Source organism: Globicephala melas, chromosome 10, assembly GCF_963455315.2.
Source record: "Globicephala melas chromosome 10, mGloMel1.2, whole genome shotgun sequence".
Lineage (NCBI taxonomy): Eukaryota > Metazoa > Chordata > Mammalia > Artiodactyla > Delphinidae > Globicephala > Globicephala melas.
The window spans coordinates 60,149,887-60,168,308 of NC_083323.1; the positions used below are offsets into that span (position 1 = coordinate 60,149,887).

Genomic DNA, 18,422 nt, shown 5'->3' on the forward strand with positions numbered 1-18,422 from the left:
AATGTAACCTTTAAAAATTGTGAAGCACTATATTGTACACCTGTAACTTACATAATATTGTACATCAACTATACTTTAATAAGAAAAAATAAAAGAGCCGAGCTGGGGGTACAATTCCCATGCTCTTCTTTTCAAACTGGCTGAGACAGAAGGGATCAAGGGGGAGCAGAGGTGGGGGGTGGAGGGTGGGCTGTCACCAATGAGCCACAGATCCCCAGATCCCCAGGCTCTTGCCTTCTCTTTGTCTCCTGACTGCCATGACTGAGTCCGCTGGACACCATATGCTTCTTCTGCAGGAATTTGGAAGTAACTAGAAAGTGCTCTGAGGGTAGCACTGAGGGGGAGCATTGCAGTCTTCCTCTACCCCAGCTCTCAAGACCCTGGAAAGAGGGATCAGGCCTGAGAACCATCCAGAAATGGAATGGGGTTGTGGGTGCTGCCTGGCAGGGCACAGGCAGCCCTAGATGTCTCGGTCTGTCCCCTCACCTCTGTTAAGTAAGGCCTGCCTGCTTTCCTACCCGTATTCTTGGATTCCTAAGGTCTTTTAGCTGGCAGGGAAGGCCCAAGGCCCAAGGAGACTTTAAAGGAATAAGGGACTGAGGAGAGAGAGAGTGTGATCACCCACGTGTGTGCTGAATGTACTTATCTGACTTCAATGTATGTCTCCTTCTAGACCTGGCCCTCGTGGTTGTCAGTGTCGCCATGAATACCCATGGGGGTGTGACTGTGGCATGTGGTGTGTGCCTTTGTGTGTTGGGGCAGGGGCTCCCTGTGGTGTGCATGTGTGTTGGGAGGGGGTGATGGTGAGAGCCTGGCTCCCTCCCCTCCTCCCCCATCCCTGGTCCCATCTGGCCTTGATCAACGGGTCCCTGGGGAGGGAGCCGCGGTTTCGGATACAGGAAAATGTTCCAGGAAGCGGCCACTGTGCTGGGCCCTGCTCAGGCTCCCCCAGCGGAAATTGTTCCAGGAGGGAGGGGGAGAGTGTTGAGATAGGATTAAGGGAGGAGGGGGTGGCTCTTGGCTCCCCTCTCCATTGGATAAAGCAGGATAAACTGATGGGAAGCTCAGGTCAGCCAGGAACCTGGATGCTGCTACCTAAATCCTTTAATGCAGGAAAACTGAAAGCCAGCGAGAGGGTTCCCTTTCTTGTCTCTTTCTAGTGAAGTTTAAGGATTGGGATCTGGGTGGTCCCTGGAGATCCCTTTTCTGGCCCTGCCAGCACGTACCCAAGCTGGGGACCAGGACACCTGGGTCTTGTCTGAAAGTGGTGTGGCTTGATGGGGTGGGGGAGGAGGGGGCATAGGATTCAGCCCCTTCTCCTCACTGAGGGGGCTTTGAAGCTTGGATCCAGGACTGGGAGGGCTGCCTAATTGGGATAATGGAGGTTAATGGGGCGCCTGGAGGGGGTGGCCACGCTCCTAGATCAAAGAGGCCAGCTCTTCCCAACCACCACAGCTGGAGGTCACAGCTGGAGGGGGAGGGGCGTGGGGCTTCGGGCCAGCCAGCAGGAGGTGCTCTGGTCCCTGAATGCCTGTCCTCTCGAGTGTCTGACCCCTTCTTTGCTTGGAACTACTTTTGCCTAGAGAGTGCTTGTGGGGAGCGGGGGGTTGAGGAATGGGGGAGTCCTGAGATTCAGACTCCTCTTTGGGTGGATGAGGAAGAGAAAGAGCACGAGAGGCTGGCAGCCTGGGGTCAACGGGATGTTAGCGCCTTGGGGACCTCGGGCCCTGCAGGGTCCAGAGGAGGACGCCTGGGCTGGGGAGGCAGGACTCCCGCCCTAGGTTCAGGCGGTGGAGAAAGGACTGGGCGGGGCCGCTGGGGGGCACTGGCTGCGGCTGAGAGGAAAGGGGCACACAGCTCCCCGCCGCCGCCTCCTCCCCCCTCCCCCCGGTTGGCGCTCTCTCTCGGGCTCTAATCGGCGCGGCGGCCGCAGCGGGCAGAGTCAGCGCCGCCAGTCTCCGGGACGCGACTCCCAGCAATTGTGGTCGGGACCGCAGATATGCAGCTGCCTCCTGCCCGGGCGCCCGGCCCGGCCGGCCCCGCCCGCGCCCCGCCCCCTGCCCCCGGCCGGCCCGCCCCTCCGCCTCCCGGCCGCGCGCGGGGACACTGAGGCACGGCTGGGAGGCGACGTCTCCGGCCGCCCCGAGCCCAGCCCAGACTGCGTGAGGCGGCTGGGGAGGTCCCAGACCTCGCGATCTGCTGGTCCCGGGGCACCCATCCGCGCAACAGCTAGAGCTAGGTCTGAGAGTGCCAGTCTTGCCTTAGCCTTACCGCTCGCCCGGCCTCAAATCTCCCCGCCTAGAAAGTCAAGCAGTGATTGCTTTGGGATCCAGCGGGGGGGCGTCCGACTGAGGGTGTGTGGGGAGGAATGGCGGTGGCTGAGCCCCCAAGACTCTCATTAACCCGGGCAGAGGAAAAAAGAAGGATGGAGAAGCATGGCCTGTGCAGACTTTGAACTTACAGAGAGGTTCTTCGTAGGAGAGGAGAAGGGGGGTGGGGGTGGGTGGGAGGGGAGGGGAGGGAGGGAGGGATGGGTGAAGAAGGGAAAAGGAAATAGTTAAAGAGGGGTTAAGGCAGAGTGTGTGTGTTGGGGGTTCTCCTGGGAGGCTGGAGGCCAGGTCCTCGGATGCAGCATGGTACTTCACTCTATTGACCCGACCCAGCAGCTGGCTGTCAAGGGGCCATTTTCAGAACTGAATAGATACCTCTCACGTGCCCGCACGTCCTGTGTGCTCGTGCCCACACCAACACACTTATCAAGAGAAGTCATCCTTGACTGCTTGGTCTTCCTCACTTCTCACATCCAATCAATCACCAAATCTTGTCTATACCACCTCCTATATATCACCTTTCCATTGACTTTTACTCACCCCCTTTGCTGCTGCAGGCCACACCTTCTCACCTCTTGCCTGGGCTGCCACTGTAAGCTGGTCTTGCCTCTGATTTTGCCCTCCTTCAAACTCTGACAATACTATTAGGCACCATTTATGGAACAACTACTAAGTGCCAAACCCTGTGGTAAGAGTTCCACATGTATTATTCCTAATCCTTATAACAACCCTGGGAGGTTGCTATATTACGTTTCCCCATTCTAAAGAAGAAGAATCCAAGGCATCAAAGGTTAAACAGCTTGCCCAACCTTACACCATAGTAAACAGCTGATTTGCCCAGAACTGCCGGGCTCTGAGTCCCTAGTCCATTCTCTTCTATGCAGCCAGGGTCATCTTTCTGAAATACAAATATTCCCATATGTTGCCCTGAGCATCTAGTTCAGATCCCTTCTCTGCTGATCAGACCTTCTCCATCAGCCCCTACTGTCTGTGCTCTAGTCACACTCAACTCTCAGCACCTTAAAATGTCATTAATCCCTCAGACCTCTGGGCCTTTGCATACACTCTTCCCCCTGCATGTAACACTCTTCCTCTCTTCACCTGGCTGACTCCTATTGATCCTTCAGTTTCTTTACCTAGTCATCCCTGCTTCCAGGAAGCCTTCCTTGATTCTCCCAACACTGGCTTAGATTCATTTTTTTGTCTCCAGTAACATCTAGTACTTACTCTCTTAAGATACTTTCCACTCTACGTTGGTTGCTGGTTTGTGAGGCAAAGGACCGGGTCTGTATTGTTCGTGGTTGCAAGCCTGAGCCTAGCCCTGCATGCGTGGCACAAAGTAGGTGCTTGCTGAGCATTTGTTGAATGAAAGAATGTTCTTCGGGTCTAGTCTATATCTTTTTTTTTTTTTGCGGTACGCGGGCCTCTCACTGCTATGGCCTCTCCCGTCGCAGAGCACGGGCTCCAGACGCGCAGGCTCAGCGGCCATGGCTCACGGGCCCAGCCGCTCCGCGGCACTTGGGATCCTCCCGGACTGGGGCACGAACCCGTGTCCCCTGCATCGGCAGGTGGACTCTCAACCACTGCGCCACTAGGGAAGCCCTAGTCTACGTCTTAAAAAACTGTTCTTCTAAGAAGAATCTAAGCAGGTCAGAGAAATCAGGGGATTGGGGCGGAGTGTGTCTAAGATTTTGAAGGACCGTTGCCTTGGGTTGTTTAGCCCCATTGCTAAGGATAGAAAATGTGATGAGGACCCTGACACCCCAAGTTCTCTTTGTTTAAAGACAGTAATATATTTCATGCATCAGATTCCAGGGTATCATTCTTACAAAGAGGCACTTGCTAGAGATGACCGAGATGACCAGAGTCTTAATTCCATGCTGATCCTTTTGAAATGCCTACCCAGTGCAGGTTCCTCTGTTCCAGCATCAGGCCTCTCAGTGTTACCCTTCCATCCATTTCCCTCTTTGTCCCTGGCCATCCCTGCTTCTTCCTCCCCCTCCCAGAGCACTCTTTCTGATTCTTGATCTGCCTCCCCTGGAACTGCTATATTATCTCAGGGCTCAAATGTCAACTAAGGAGACTGAGGCTCAGAGCAGAGGGGAACCAGGGCCAGCACCAGGAGTCCTGCCTTTTAGCCCAGGCACTGGAAGAAGCGAAGGGGAGACGCAGCAGAGAGGGAGGGAGCTGAGGTATCACACATACCTAAATGTGCTTATGTGAACATTAGGGTGGGGAGCTCCTTTTTCAAGCTGTCCTATACAGAGGTTGCTGGCCTCCTAAAAGCTTCCCTTCTTCCCTGTGTCCTCAGCTTTGCCATCCAGAACGGAATTATCTTCCCCAAGCTCCCTGAGCCTAGTCTCAGAATGTCAAGGCACCGAGCAGTGTCCGAATCCCAAGGTCATGAGTGGATCTTCCCCCCACCCAAGGAGCAAGTTTCCCTGGTCACCAGCCCTGTTACTTTTGGAGGACCCTCTCAGATTAGCAGCTGTCCCTCAAGGTCTCTTATCTGTAGTCCCACCATCTCTGTTTCCCCCTGTGTCTCTCCCTTTGTCTTTCTGTTTCCCTGACTCTGGGTGCCTTCTTCTTTCCTGTCCCCTCTGTGTTCTCTGTCACTAGTGTCTCCACTGGAGACAAGGGTTGGGCCTGGGTGCATGGGGGGGTAGTGGCCAGACCAGGGGCCCGGGACATGAGCGCAACTTTCCAAGCTTCTCTTCCAGGCCCCTGTGGTTGGGGAGCTCCACAGAGGGAGAGATGAGTCAGCGGGGCCGCAGAGCAGGGGGGGTCTGGGTGGGGGTGGGGATGCCAGGGTTCCCCAGGGCCAGAGAGTTTGCTAGGACCATCTGGGTCTCTGAACTCTGGTGGATATGGAGAATAAAGGATCAGCGAGTCCCCAAAGGTACACTACACTAGTAGGAATTGCAGGCAACAATTTGTAGGACTAGCAGTGCCCGTCACATCACCCTTATGCCCAGATTCTTGTAGGAAGGCGTTCCTAAATCCCCTCTAGGAGACCTCCGGGATTTCTAGAGCTGTAAGCTTGTGATGTTAGACCTGTGTGTATGTCTGTGATGTTTGCCATATCTGTAAACGTATGTATTGACGTGAGTCTGTGTGAGTCCCTGCGGGGTATTGTAGCTAACTGTGAGTCCATCTGCATGTATGTATGCTGGTGTGAGTGCATTTTTGTGATTGGAGGTTAGGGTCAGTGTCTTGGCGTAAGCATCATCTGTATAACGTATGTATTTATATCCGTGTGTGTCAGGGTGGATGCCTGCAGGGTGTATGTATGTTCATAATTCAGCATGTGTGCAAGAGTGTATCTGAAAGTGTGTCACTCATTAGGTACGTATTAGAGAACGTGTTGATCTGTATCTCCGGGCTTTGTTCGCTGTTTGCTGGTGACTCTCTCTAGGGTAGCCAAACTCATAACAACAAAGGAAGAGTTAGGAGTCCCTCTGGATTGGGGCTCTCAGAGGAAGCCCAGCCTAGGATGGTGGGCGGAGGGCAGTGGGGTGGAAGGAGGTCGCTTCCCTGAGGAGGAGGGAGGTAGACGTCTCTCCCCAGTGTTCATTCTCTCTCCACCCTCACTGACCTTTCCAAAAACAGCTAAAGAGAACTGAGGCAGGTTCCAGATTCAACCCCCTCTAACCTAGAAATCCCACCCTGATTCTTCTAGGCGAGGGAGGGAGGGAAGGGAGCGGTCCCTGTGGTTCAGCCCAGTCCTGGGGTTGAAAGATCAGAAAGGCACCATCCCACCCCTTCCTTCAGGGGCGTCCATCTCTGGAGCTCAGTGTCTGGGTGGCCATGGGCGGAGGCTGAGGGGCCCCCAGGGTGGTGGGGGGTGGTGGATAGAAACCAGATGCCTAGGGGGTTTATACTGGAAGGACCAGAGCCGCAGCCTCTACCCGCCCCTGCCACATGGCGCCTCTGCCTGGCTGCCCCACCCCCTGGGAGGCTGGGCTGAGGGAGGCCTGCGAGGGTGGAGGCAGGTCCTTGGTCAGCGCTCCCAGTTGTTGACCCCAGCCTCTGGGGGCACTGGGAAGGGGGCGGGGGTCTGGGCCCAGGAATAGCAGGGCCTCAGCTGGGCTGCAGGACTATCTTAAACAAGGGTGTGGAAGAAGTCAGAACCCAGGGTCCTGAGGGAGGCAGCTGGGGGCTTCAGGCAGCCCCTCTGCCTGGCTTTGGCACAGACTCTTGGGAGGGGGCGCTGTGTCCAGGGACTCTCCTACTTGGGTTGGCACATCGGGGGCCCTGGCTCACATCTTGCTGGGGACCCTGCTCCTTCCTTGTCCTTCCCTAGCACCCCTGCTCCTTCCCAGGTAGGATTAGGGATCATGATCCTGAAAGGAAGTGGAGAAGGCTGACCATCCCTGCCCCCATCTCCTCTCCTCAACCCCCCACCTCCTTTCATCCTGCCTCCTTTTCCCCTTTAGTTTCTTCCTTTCCTTCCCAACCCCTCTCTCACCTGCCATCTCTTCTCTGGAGTCTAGACTTTGCTCCTCTGCCTCAGTTGCTTGCCTGATCTGAAAGCGTCTGGCTTTCTGCTGGTGGTGCAGTAATTCCTCCAAAGCTTCCCCTTTTCCTCCCCAACTTCTGAGCCCGCTCGCGTGGGCGCCCAGAAATCCATCTGACACCTCAGGCTCAGAAGCACCCCCCACCAGGGGGAGACTTCGAGGTCATGGGACACCCCACCACGGGCACTTCCTCTTGGGCAGACGGGTGGGGTGGCCCGTGTAATCATCGGACACAATTATGCACTATTTATACTCCATCCCTGCCCCCCACCTGCCTGGCCGTTTTGACCCTCTGCCTCCGCTGTCCTGTCCTTCTGAAGCCATTGTCTCCTCATCTTTGTTCCTCTGGGCCTATTTCTTTTCCTTTTTTTTCATTTTTTCTGCTCTCTGTCTTTTTTTAAGGCACATACTGGTCTTCTGTTTTCCTCTCTTCTCTCCCTGTTATATCCCTCGCTTCTCTTCTGATTTTCTTGGATTGTTTCATTTGCGCTGTATGCCTCTCAGTCTTTCTGTGTTTCTTCTTTTGCTTCTTTTCCTGGGAGACTGGTGTCTGCCAGTCACCCTGGTTCCCTAACCCTCTCCTCAAAAGTTGGGCCCCCAGGCTTCCTTGGGGGAAATTAAATCATGGGGCTGGAATCCCGAACTGCTCCCCCCACCCCCACCCCCGCCCCCTCCTCCCCTGAACTTTGATCGTGCCCGCTGGTTAAACTGCAGTTAACCCTCCCTGGACGTCCAGCTGCTCCTGCCCGCTCCCCACCTTTGCCTTGAGGAGCTGAGCTGGGAGAGTAAAAGGAGCCCGGAAGTAGGCACCCAGGAAGAGAAAGTGAGGGGACTGGTTGGGGAGTGAGGGAAGGGGTTGCGGGGTAAGGACCAGGCTCCATTCCTCTGATGGGCAGGGCCGAGAGCGGGAGAGGGGTGTGTTGGGGAAGAACTTGCAAAACAACCCCAGCTGGCTGGGCGCCTCCGTGGGAGAGATGCTGGCTCTACCACTTGGCTGCCCAGTCCTCTCTCTCCCATAAACTTACCTTAGGGCCCAGGTTTCAGTTAATAGACTTTTTGAATTTCCCTCTTCCAACTGGTTGACTTTCTTTTCTTCCCCATTTTGATGAGAAGTCAAAGTTGGGAAGTCCTGCCTAAGCTCTAACTTCAATTCTTCCTGCTGCAGAGGGAACTGATGCATGACAATGAGAAAGGGAACCAGGCACTCCCTCCTGGAAAGCATGATCACTCATGAGAAGATCATGAGTGATCACTTTGATCACTGCATCAAAGGATGGAGATTTGATGTGTGGCCAAGAAGGGCCTAGGGATGGTAACTGGCAAGGAACAATGGAGGCTAGGGCCTCCCTTTGGGGGGGCTAATCCAAAGAGGCTAGGCTCAGGCTTGGATGAGTTGACCCAATGACCTCCTGCCCTTACCCTCACTCCTGCCTGCCTTAAATTTTCTCAGAACCAGAAGACCTAGCTTCTGCCCCACAAAGTGAGGCAGGCCTAGGTGCCACTTCCCAAGAGTGAAAGTCAGGCATTGGGAGGAAGATTGGCGAGCCCCAAACCTGTGCCAAGCTCTCCCCCACCTCCAGGCCTCGCTCTGGAACCTACCTCGGTGACCCTAAAATCCTGGGCAGCGGAAGCCTCCACCTCAGAGCGCACTCCCTCTCCTGGCTTTCACAACACACGCACACACTGCACTCCTGCTCTCGAGGTGGGTGACTGGGGAAGCAAGCATCTCTGTGGTCAGCCCGGGTGTGTGTGTGGCTTGTGTGCCTCCAGCCATGTCACTGTGATCATTTGTGTGAGTTTGTCTCTGTTCATTCACGATGGTGGTGGCTGTGCCCGGGTGCATAGCACTGTGCGTGTGGACGTGCACACGTATCATCCTGTGTTTGTCCATGAGCGTGTATGTCAGTGTGCTCCAGTCTCTCTGTGTGAGTGTCGTCCCCAATCCCCCATCCCCCCCCCTGGATCTCTAATTAGTGGTTTGGGGTTTGTTCCTTTTCCCTCCTGTTCCTTCCCTCAGCGGCAGCAGCGGCGGCAGCAGCAGCGGCGGCAGCAGAAGCAGCAGGAGCAGCCCCGCCACCCGCCGACCAGCAGCCAGGACTCTGGAGTCAAAGTAGGATTCTAGGATCAGAGCCTGAGTGGCAACAGGAGTGGAGCTGGCCTAGGAGAGGAGCGAAGCCCTCCCAGGACCCTCAGGCGACCCCTTGCCAGCACTCCCAGTGCCAGACCTCCAGGGAGGAGAGACCCAGGACACCCAGCCCCAGATCCCCCAGGTACAGGACACTGGGGAGCTGCGTCTGGGAGGGGTTCCCACAGATGCTGATGGGATCGCTGGGGGCAGGGTGTGGGACACCTGGGCCCGCCGTCCCTCCGCTTTGCCCTCAGCGCCCCCCAGCACACCCTGACAACTTGCCCTGTCCCTACCCGCTCCTGCTTCCAGCCCTTCTCTGGGAGCCCCGTTTCTCCTCTCCCGCCCAGATCCCTTCTTTGGGGAGCTCAGCAACTGGAGCAGGAAATGTGGACCCTCTGCCTCCCTCTCTCGCCCTGCTCATTGGATCCGGAGCCTTCTCCGCTGGGAAAGCTGTAATTAGAGGGTGGATCCCTACAGACAGAGAGCAGCCCCCCCCAGCCCCTACCCCCAGTCCCTTCTAACTTTAGATCTCTTCTCTCCCATTCTCCCATTCTCCCTCCCTCTCCCTCTCCCTCTGTCTCCGGCTCAGCTCTCTCCATCTGCCTGGCTCCCTGGGACCCGTTCCCCAGCCTCAGGATGGCGTCCTCCCTGCTTGAGGTAACTGCCCCCTCCGACCCCCAGGACACCAGCCATGATCTTAATGGTCCTAATTCCTGTCCACTTCCCACCTCCCAACTCACACAGACAGTTGCCGTGGTGCTTGTCACTTCCAGGGGTCAGAGGAGTGAGGAGCAGGGGGCAGGAGAAGGGAGGAGAGAGCAGGGCCAGGGGTCAGAGAACAGTCACAGGAGGATGAGAGGGGATTAGCTTAGAAGAAGGCATGGACCCCTAAGGTCAGCCAAGCACACCAACTCTGAGGAGTGGAAAAGGGATGGAGAAAGGAGTTGGGGGCTGAGGAGAGAGGACTGGGAGAGAGAGAAGCTGGTAGCAGACAGGGGGAGAGAAAGAAGGCCAGAGGACTGGCTGAGTGAGCACAGAGTAGCAGTGAGTACATGGTTCCTTGGGGGTCCTGGCTCTCGGGAGTCATCCTAGGCAGTGTCCTGTCTGGTTTGTAGGTGGGGAGGGGGCTGGGCTTCTGGGCTCGTAGGAGAGGAGGTGGGCAATGAGAGAAGGGAGAAGGCAGTCCCTGCATGTGGGGGGCTGACCAGAGGAACTGGGCCCAGGCCTGAGAGGCAACCAAGGAGGAGGGCCAGGGTCTGAGGCCGCCTGCCCGGCTCACAAATATTTAGCTTTCAGCCAAAGACAAACTCAGCTCTATTTTGGGAGTGGGAGGCTCCAGGGTGGACTGAGCCACTTCCCCTCCAGGCCGGGACCCCAGCATCCCTTGCCTCTGGCACTGGGGATGGAGGGAACTAGGGTACCATGGGGGTCAGGGGTTGGGGGCTTGAGAAATGTCTGACTCTGCCGGGGCTTCTGGGAGACTCATGGCACATAGTTGGAAAGGGGGACTCAGGGTCACTCAGAGCCTGTTTGAATGTCCTGAGTTCTCCTAGCTTCTGGGTCTCTGACTCTGTGTCTCTGTCACCACCTCTGCTTTCTGGGTCCCTCCGCAGGAATTTGGGACCACAGAGGCCTCCCCAAAGATCAACTCCCAGCAGTAGCCTTGACCTTCTGTATTCCTGGGCCCCTCTGAAGGCCCCATCTCTGCTCCCGGTGCACTAGCTCAGGTCCAAGGGGTGATGGGCCAGACAGGAAGCCGACTCATGCAGCCTGCAGGAGAGGTGTGTGTGAGATAGACTGGGAGCCTTTTAACACCTGTGTTCACTGGCCTGCATGTAAGTGTCAGGATGTAAAGCCGCACACCCGCACGCCTGGCTGGCTTTGTGGGAGCACAGGGGTGTGTGTGTATAAGCTGGGGCACCTGAGCGTCTGTTAGTCCAAGTGGGGAATGGTGTGTGTAAGTCTGGTGGATAGCGAGTTTGTGACTGAGTCTGAGGGAATGGCATGCAAGGCAATGGGGTGGACACCATAACCCAGTCAGGGGGCCTCAGGTGCTGTGCTCTACCCCCTGCTGCAAGGAGGCAGATCGCTCACCCCCAGGACACTCTCAGTTGAACCATATCATTGAAACACTGGGGTTGGTCTTGAGGAAGCTGGAGGACTAAGGTGCATGGAAATCCTGGGTTCACCCAAGGCAGGGGCAGTGTCAGTGGGCGTGGGCTTCATGTCAGAGTTGCCAGCGTGGCACTGGTGCCTGCAGGAGCGGCTGGGCCAAAGGCCTGTTGAAAAGACACGGGATTGGGGTAGCACTTGGCAAGAGGAGTGTGTCATGGAAACTGGGCTTTCATGTCCCTCACTCCCCGTGAGCTGGAGATGCCCCCAACACCAAGGTTTCTAGTCTCTGTCTCTTTCACCTATTCTGGGGGGCGCCTGGGCCCTCAACCTTCTTCTCCCGCCCCCATCCGGAAGCCCTCTTTGGCAGTGGGAAGAACTTGGGGTTTCAGAGAGGAGAGCTTGATGGAAGGCTCACCTGGGCTGAGCAAGATGCAGAGGAACAGGGTGGAGGGAGAAATGGGGGTGGGGGCTACCTGGGGATGGACACTTGGAAGGTGGGAAAACTAAGCAACTTGGGAGGAGGTGGAGAGTGGAGAAGTGGAAACTGCGACCTTGGGTGCCCAGAACCTACGGCCAGTCAACGCTCAGATGTCCAGTGAACATTCCCGTGGGAGGTCAGCGGAAAGAGGGGGCTCTCCTCCCTGTGTGAGTGAGAGAGCTGGGACAGCTCCTTGTCTCGTTCCTTCTCCACAGACTCTCCCTTCAGTACCTGAAGCCTGTTTTCTTGTGGTTGTCATTGTTTTCAATGGATGGTGGGTGGAAGTGAGAGGAAAATCAACTGGAAGGTGGGCTCCTGGGCCCCCGGTGTGAGGTCGTGGACGAGTATTTAGAATCTTGAACCAGGACCCTCTCCCCAGTTCTCAGAAGAGCCCACGCAGCAAGAGAAGGAAACCGAGGCTGTGGTGAAACTTAGCCAGGTGCCCAGCTCTTGGCCTCCAGGAACTCCAGAACCGTCTGAGTGGGCTGGCGCCTTGCTCCCCCTTCCCTGCCCTCGGGGGCCCTGGGGGCCTCCGCTCCCCAGTGCTGGGGTCTCCCGTTGGCCTGGGGCTGCTGGCCTTCTTTCACCCCTCCTTCCCTCCCCACAGCTGGGTGGGGTCCCTGGGCTTGGCTGAGGCCCCTGTGGCCACAGTGTGAGGGCCGGGCGGGGGGGACGGCGTCGGCGTTTTTAAAAATAAACCGACCGCAGGGAAACCAACGGAGCCGGCCGGGCAGGCAGAGGGGGAGGGGGTGGTCAGGGGGAGAAGGAGGGAGGAGTGGCCTGGTCTGGGGGTTTTCTGGGGCCCAGCGCCCTGGGGATTTTCTCTTAGGTAGGAAATCTGCCTTCCTCCTCCCCCTCCCCCTTTTCTTTTTTCTCCCTCCTTTCTTTTCCTCTGTTTTCCTGTGCCTTCCTTGCCCAGTCTCTTTCCATCACCTCTCTGTCTTTGTTTATTTTGCTTTCTTCTCTCTCCATCCCTTTTGTCGTTTTTTTTGCTTTCTTCTCTTTTGGGTCCCTGCCCATTTCTGCCCCTGAGGGCCAGCTGCCCCTCTGTTTTCATTTTCCCCCCTGCGGGCTTTTCCGTCAGCTCTTCACCCTGCAGGGTCCTCTGCTCCAGGTGTCTCTGGGTCTCTGCCTCTCTCCTTTGAACTCCACGTCTTTACCTGTCCTTTCTGCTAGGCTTTGCCTCCTGCCCCATCAGCTACCCTTCCTTACCTACCCTCTGCTTGGGAGATGAGAGGCTCCAGGGACATCCTGGCTGGGCAGGATGCAGGGCTTCTGCCAGGTTTGAGGACGCTTTCAGTGGCTCAAATCTGGGAGTCCATGGGGTCAACAGGACCTCAGAGAGAGGTAACTAGACAGGGGGAGCAGCAGGTTTGCATTTGCGGAACAGTGCAAGACTGGCGACTGCACACACCCCTCACTGCAACCTTTAGACCCCAGATCTACCTCTAGGATCGGGCACATACAGCACATACCACGTGCTGGGAGCTAGCAGGCAGGTCTGGGACCTCTGGATTCTCGGGTTCTTTTTCAGTTTTTGAGGGCCCCAGTCAAGGAACTGTACGGGGTCAGCTTTTGAGGGCATCTTTTTTTTTGGTGGGATTCTCAGTAATGGATGCCTATCTATGCCAGCCTGGGATCCGGGAGGGCATCCATCGCCCAGGAGGGCGTCCCAAGTCTGACTCAGGGAGGGGTACCATGAGCTCCTGAGAGATGGTGATCTCAGAGTGGTTTGGCCTGGTAGCAGCAGCACGATGGGCACGAAGGGCATTGTGTGTGTTTCTAAAAGACTCCCATGCCCCGTATCTACATGCATCTTCCTTCACTCCCTGCGCTGGAGGGGTGAAGAGAGACGAGCTCTGTGGCCTCTGTGTGTTAGGGTACATTGAGGCATGGGAGTGTGTGGCTGTGAGCTAGTATCTTAGCCACGCCAGTTCCCTGCCCTGCAGGGGCGTGAGGACTTCAGCTCTCCCAGCCCTCCCAAAGGGGTACCAGCTGGCTCCACAAAGCAGGAGGTGCCCAATGCCCGCTTGAAAGACATTCTTGCCTCAGCCACAGTCCTGGCTTGGCGGCAGCCCTGTTCCCTCTCAATGTCCCAGTGTCTCTGCCCTCGCTTCCTCTTGCTCCCCAGCCCCAGGGTCCCTGCCAAGAGAAAGAGATTCCTTACCAAGGACATGAGGACGCCGCTTTGGGGAGACCAGGCCACTGCCTTAGTCAGGAGACCAAGCAGAGACAGGAAGTGAATAAGGGGTCAAGCTGGGAAAATCTGGAACGCGGGGAGCTACAGTCCCCTACGACTTCACCTTCTTCCCAGGCTGCCTTTTCAGCCTCATCTTTCCTCTCCAAGTCCCCGACCACGGCCTCTGCTCCCAACCCATTTCCAGGGGTCAGGATCTCTAATTCTCACCGCACCCAAGTGCTGCCTCTATCCCCAGCTCTTCTCATGGCTATTTAAGAAGCATCTCCCGTTCCTCAGAGGCCCTTGCACACACCCCCAGCACCACAGGGAGCTCTGCTTCCTGCCTGCTGGGTTGGGTGTTAGGCCGCTGTCTCGGTCCTTTGCTCTTTTTGCAGACTCCATCTGAGCTCTGCCCTGGGCCCCAGTCCTCAGTGCCTCCCCTCACCACCTCTGATTCCCCATCCTCTTCAACTCTTCCTTGACCCCTTTCTTCTGTTGTCCAAGTCTCTGGGGTGCACAGTCCTTCGTGTGTCCTCCTCTGCCCCTAAACACTGCTTCCCTCTCTCCACAGGAGGAAGCTCATTATGGCTGCAGTCCCCTGGCCATGCTGACAGCGGCGTGCAGCAAATTTGGTGGCTCCAGCCCTCTGCGGGACTCAGCGACACTGGGCAAAGCAGGCACAAAGAAGCCATACTCTCTGGGCAGTGACCTTTCGGCCCCCAAAACCATGGGCGATGCCTACCCAGCCCCCTTTTCAAGCACCAATGGGCTCCTCTCACCTGCAGGCAGTCCTCCAGCACCCACCTCGGGCTATGCCAATGACTACCCTCCCTTTTCCCACTCATTCCCTGGGCCCACGGGCACCCAGGACCCTGGGCTACTAGTGCCCAAGGGGCACAGCTCTTCTGACTGCCTGCCCAGTGTCTACACCTCTCTGGACATGGCACACCCCTATGGCTCCTGGTACAAGGCAGGCATCCACGCAGGCATCTCACCAGGCCCTGGCAATGCTCCTACTCCTTGGTGGGACATGCACCCTGGGGGCAACTGGCTAGGTGGCGGGCAGGGCCAGGGTGATGGGCTGCAAGGGACACTACCCACAGGCCCTGCTCAGCCTCCACTGAACCCCCAGCTGTCCACCTACCCATCCGACTTTGCCCCCCTTAATCCTGCCCCCTACCCAGCTCCCCACCTCCTGCAGCCAGGGCCCCAGCATGTCTTGCCCCAAGATGTCTATAAACCCAAGGCGGTGGGCAACAGCGGGCAGCTGGAGGGGAGTGGTGGAGCCAAACCCCCTCGGGGTGCAGGCACAGGGGGCAGTGCTGGCTACGGGGGCAGTGGAGCAGGGCGCTCCTCCTGCGACTGCCCCAACTGCCAGGAGCTAGAGCGCCTGGGCGCCGCGGCGGCCGGGCTGCGGAAGAAGCCGATCCACAGCTGCCACATTCCGGGCTGCGGCAAAGTGTATGGCAAGGCCTCCCATCTGAAGGCCCACCTGCGCTGGCACACGGGCGAGAGGCCCTTCGTCTGCAACTGGCTCTTCTGCGGCAAGAGGTTCACCCGTTCGGACGAGCTGGAGCGCCACGTGCGCACTCACACCCGGGAGAAGAAGTTCACCTGCCTGCTCTGCTCCAAGCGCTTTACCCGAAGCGACCACCTGAGCAAACACCAACGCACCCACGGCGAGCCAGGCCCAGGACCCCCACCCAGCGGCCCCAAGGAGCTGGGGGAGGGCCGCAGCGCCGGGGAAGAAGAGGCCAATCAGACGCCCCGACCTCCGGCCTCACCGGCACCCGCAGAAAAAGTCCCTGAAGGCAGCCCAGAGCAGAGCAACCTGCTGGAGATCTGAGCCGAGTGGAGGTTTCCAGCCCCTGGGCTGCCTTGCCAGTCTCTCCTGGCTCTGTGGACCACTGCTTGCCCCTCACTCCCTTTGCCCCATGCATGCTGCCCTTTGGGACTCGCTCCATCTCTCCCTCCATCATTCTGGGCCTGGGTATCTCCTCGCATGCCTCCTCCTCTCACTTCCTCCCCCTTGCCATGGGCCCCTTCTGCAAACTCTCATCTTAGGCCCTCACCTCTTGCCTGATTTCTGCTCTCAGGGCTTCTGAAGCTCTTTCCTCGCCACTGCTCGGTATCTCTCTCCTCTGCTCTTACCACACCAACTCATTTTCTCTCCATTTGGGCTCCCAACACTTTATTTCTCCATCTCACTAACTCCTTGACATGCATCTTTTCTGCTTCCCAAGCTTATTTACCACTATCCCTTAGCTTCCAGGCTCCAGTCTCCTCAGTGGACTTTGTAGTCCATTGCCTTCCATGCTCCAGAGCATTCTTCCTTTTTACAAACACAATGATGATGATGATGATAATAATTTATTGCCCCCTGGTGGCCTCTTCATTAGGGACCAGAGTTGGGGGATTGGGGTAAGTGACCTGGCAGGGAGCAGGGTGCCAAGAGGGGGGCAGACCAGTGGGGATCTGATCCCAAAGATGGGGTGACCCCAGGGTCAGGGAGGCTGCCCCCAGGCCTGTATATTTAACCCCTATGTTCCAAGAGAAATGAATAGTAATAATAATAATTCTATTTATCTAAGTTATGATGACAGGTCAGGTAGAGTGAGCTGGGGAGGGAAGCGGGTCCATTTCTGCTATGCAAATTTTAGCCAAATGCATCCCTGTCTAGAAAAAGTGATAGTGAGATCTTGTTAATAGAATTTCTATCATCAGGGTCTCAGTTAATGGTGTTTCTCATAATGGAATCTCTGCTAATAGGGTTGATTAGCTAGATCTCTGTTAAAAGAGTTAATGGGGTATCTCACAATTAGGGGATCCCTAATATTTCCAGCCCTGGCCAGAAGCTGTGAAACCTCAAGTCCTATGGAGGGGAGGACTGGAATGTACCCCAGCTCCCTTGACCCCAGAGCAGGTTCTTCCACTGCCCCTCCCCTGACACCATGACCCCATCAGGCTAATCCCTTGTTGCCATGGTAACAGAGAGCTTGCAGCTGCCATCTTAGACATGCTCTTTGGGGAAGCCCACTTAACGGGAGGAGGACACTGGTTTGGAGGTGTCTCTCTAGAAGAATAGGTGGGGAAGGCTTTCTCTGGGATCAGATCAAGAAAATCAAGTATTTATTGAGTGCCTACTCTGTGCAAGGCACTGTGCTAGGCTGGTGCCTAGAAGCCATGAGAAAGAAGAATTTATAGAGCTAGGAGGACAGAGGTTCCCAAGCTGACTTGGGGGTGCGTCCACAGGCCCCCAACCTGGGACTTCCGATGCTCCCAACTCCACCTCCAGTGACTTTTAAAGCCGCTTCGTGCCTTTGAATGCCTTTCCTGTGACTTTGGATCCTCCTTTTCTATCTCTTGCTCCCTCAAGGCCCCAAGTTAAAGGTTTAAAGCCGCCGGAGCTTGGGGAGAGGGTAATATTGTGGAAGGGAAGGGATCATGCCCTCATGGAGTCTTTTTTTTTTTTTTTAATTTAATAAATAAAAAATTCGATTTAAAATTTTGTCCTGGTGAGAAAAGAGGAAGAGGAGGGGAGAAGAGTGAGCCACAGGATTTCTGGTTGGCAAACTGGGGAGTCCCCGCGGGCACTGTCGTGCCTGTTTGCACGTTACGCCCGGGGTAGAATACTTCGGCGGCCCGGCCCTGCGGCGGAGGTCAGTTTTTGACCGCCCAGCCCAGAGCTCTCTGCGGAGTTGGGAAGGCGAAGAGGTTTTCTTCACCCGGCTCTTTCTCGGGCTCGGCACCAGCGGACACAGCCTGGACAGCAGCCGGGCGGCGCGCCGGCCCTGCGGTCGCCGTGCGGACTACGGCGCGGCCCGGGCCGGGCGAGGTGCGGCTACCGCGGGTGGACCCGCCTGGCACGTAACCCGCCCCCGGCCCCGGGCCTGCAATCAGTCGTGCCCGCCACGGACTCAGCGGAGGAACAAAAGCCACTCTGTCGCGGCCAGACCCCAGCCACAATAGGGCTTTGTGCGGCCTCCGCCCCCTACGGCTCCCCCGCCGGGCGGAGGGGCGCACGAGCCGCTCCCTCAGCCTGGGCCCGACTGCGGGCGGCGCCCCCGTCCGCCGGTGCCCCTTGCGGGCTCGGGAGAGGCGCTCCGCGCTAGAGCGGGGGAGGGGTCGGCGGGTCCCAGGCGGTGCTCGGGCTGCCGGTCCCCTCCCCACCCCGCCCCCGTCCAGGTGCGAAATCTCCTGCCCTTGGGCGGGGCTCCGGGCTTCAAAGGCGCTTTGAAGAAGGATCCGAGTTCCGGGGACCCTCCGGCCGGCCGGGGGCCGCGGCGGAAGAGCGGCTGAGAGGGGCGGGAGACGCCTGGGCGCGGGGCTGCGAGAGTGGGCGGCCCGAAGTGGACCCCCGGGCTCGGCGCCCACCCCGCGGGGCCGGCTCCTCGGGACCCCCCAGGGCCTGGCCCTCTCGCCTCCCGGCCTCCGCCTGTCCGGTGCCAGCTCCCGCCCGCCGCAGCCTCGCGGTCCTCCCCTCCCCGGTCCCTCGGCTCCTTTCATCTTCCTTAGACTCCGCTTGGGGTTTTGCTGGTTTCTGGGAGATAAAAACCGCCTCAAATAGCGGCGGCGCGCTGCCAGGACAAACAGGGCCGGGCGGGCCATGTGCGCCTGGTTACCGGCCCCGCGCCGGGGCGCCGGGCTTCGGCGCGCCCAGGAAGGGGCGGCGGGC

At 57.5% G+C, this 18,422-nt stretch overlaps 1 protein-coding gene across 1 annotated transcript; it reads left to right on the top strand.

The window, feature by feature from the left end:
• Positions 1-9,611: 9,611 nt before the first annotated feature.
• SP7 (Sp7 transcription factor) lies at positions 9,612-15,593 on the top strand. The gene is made up of 2 exons (XM_030866944.2): positions 9,612-9,632; positions 14,319-15,593. Exons 1-2 carry the CDS (start codon positions 9,612-9,614, stop codon positions 15,591-15,593), a joined length of 1,296 nt encoding a protein of 431 aa, XP_030722804.1.
• Positions 15,594-18,422: the final 2,829 nt, after the last annotated feature.

Coding starts and splice junctions, on each gene's coding strand:
- SP7 (XM_030866944.2), top strand. CDS start 9,612: ATGGCGTCCTCCCTGCTTGAG. Junction 9,633..14,318: donor TGGCGTCCTCCCTGCTTGAG/GTAACTGCCCCC, acceptor CTCTCTCCACAG/GAGGAAGCTCATTATGGCTG.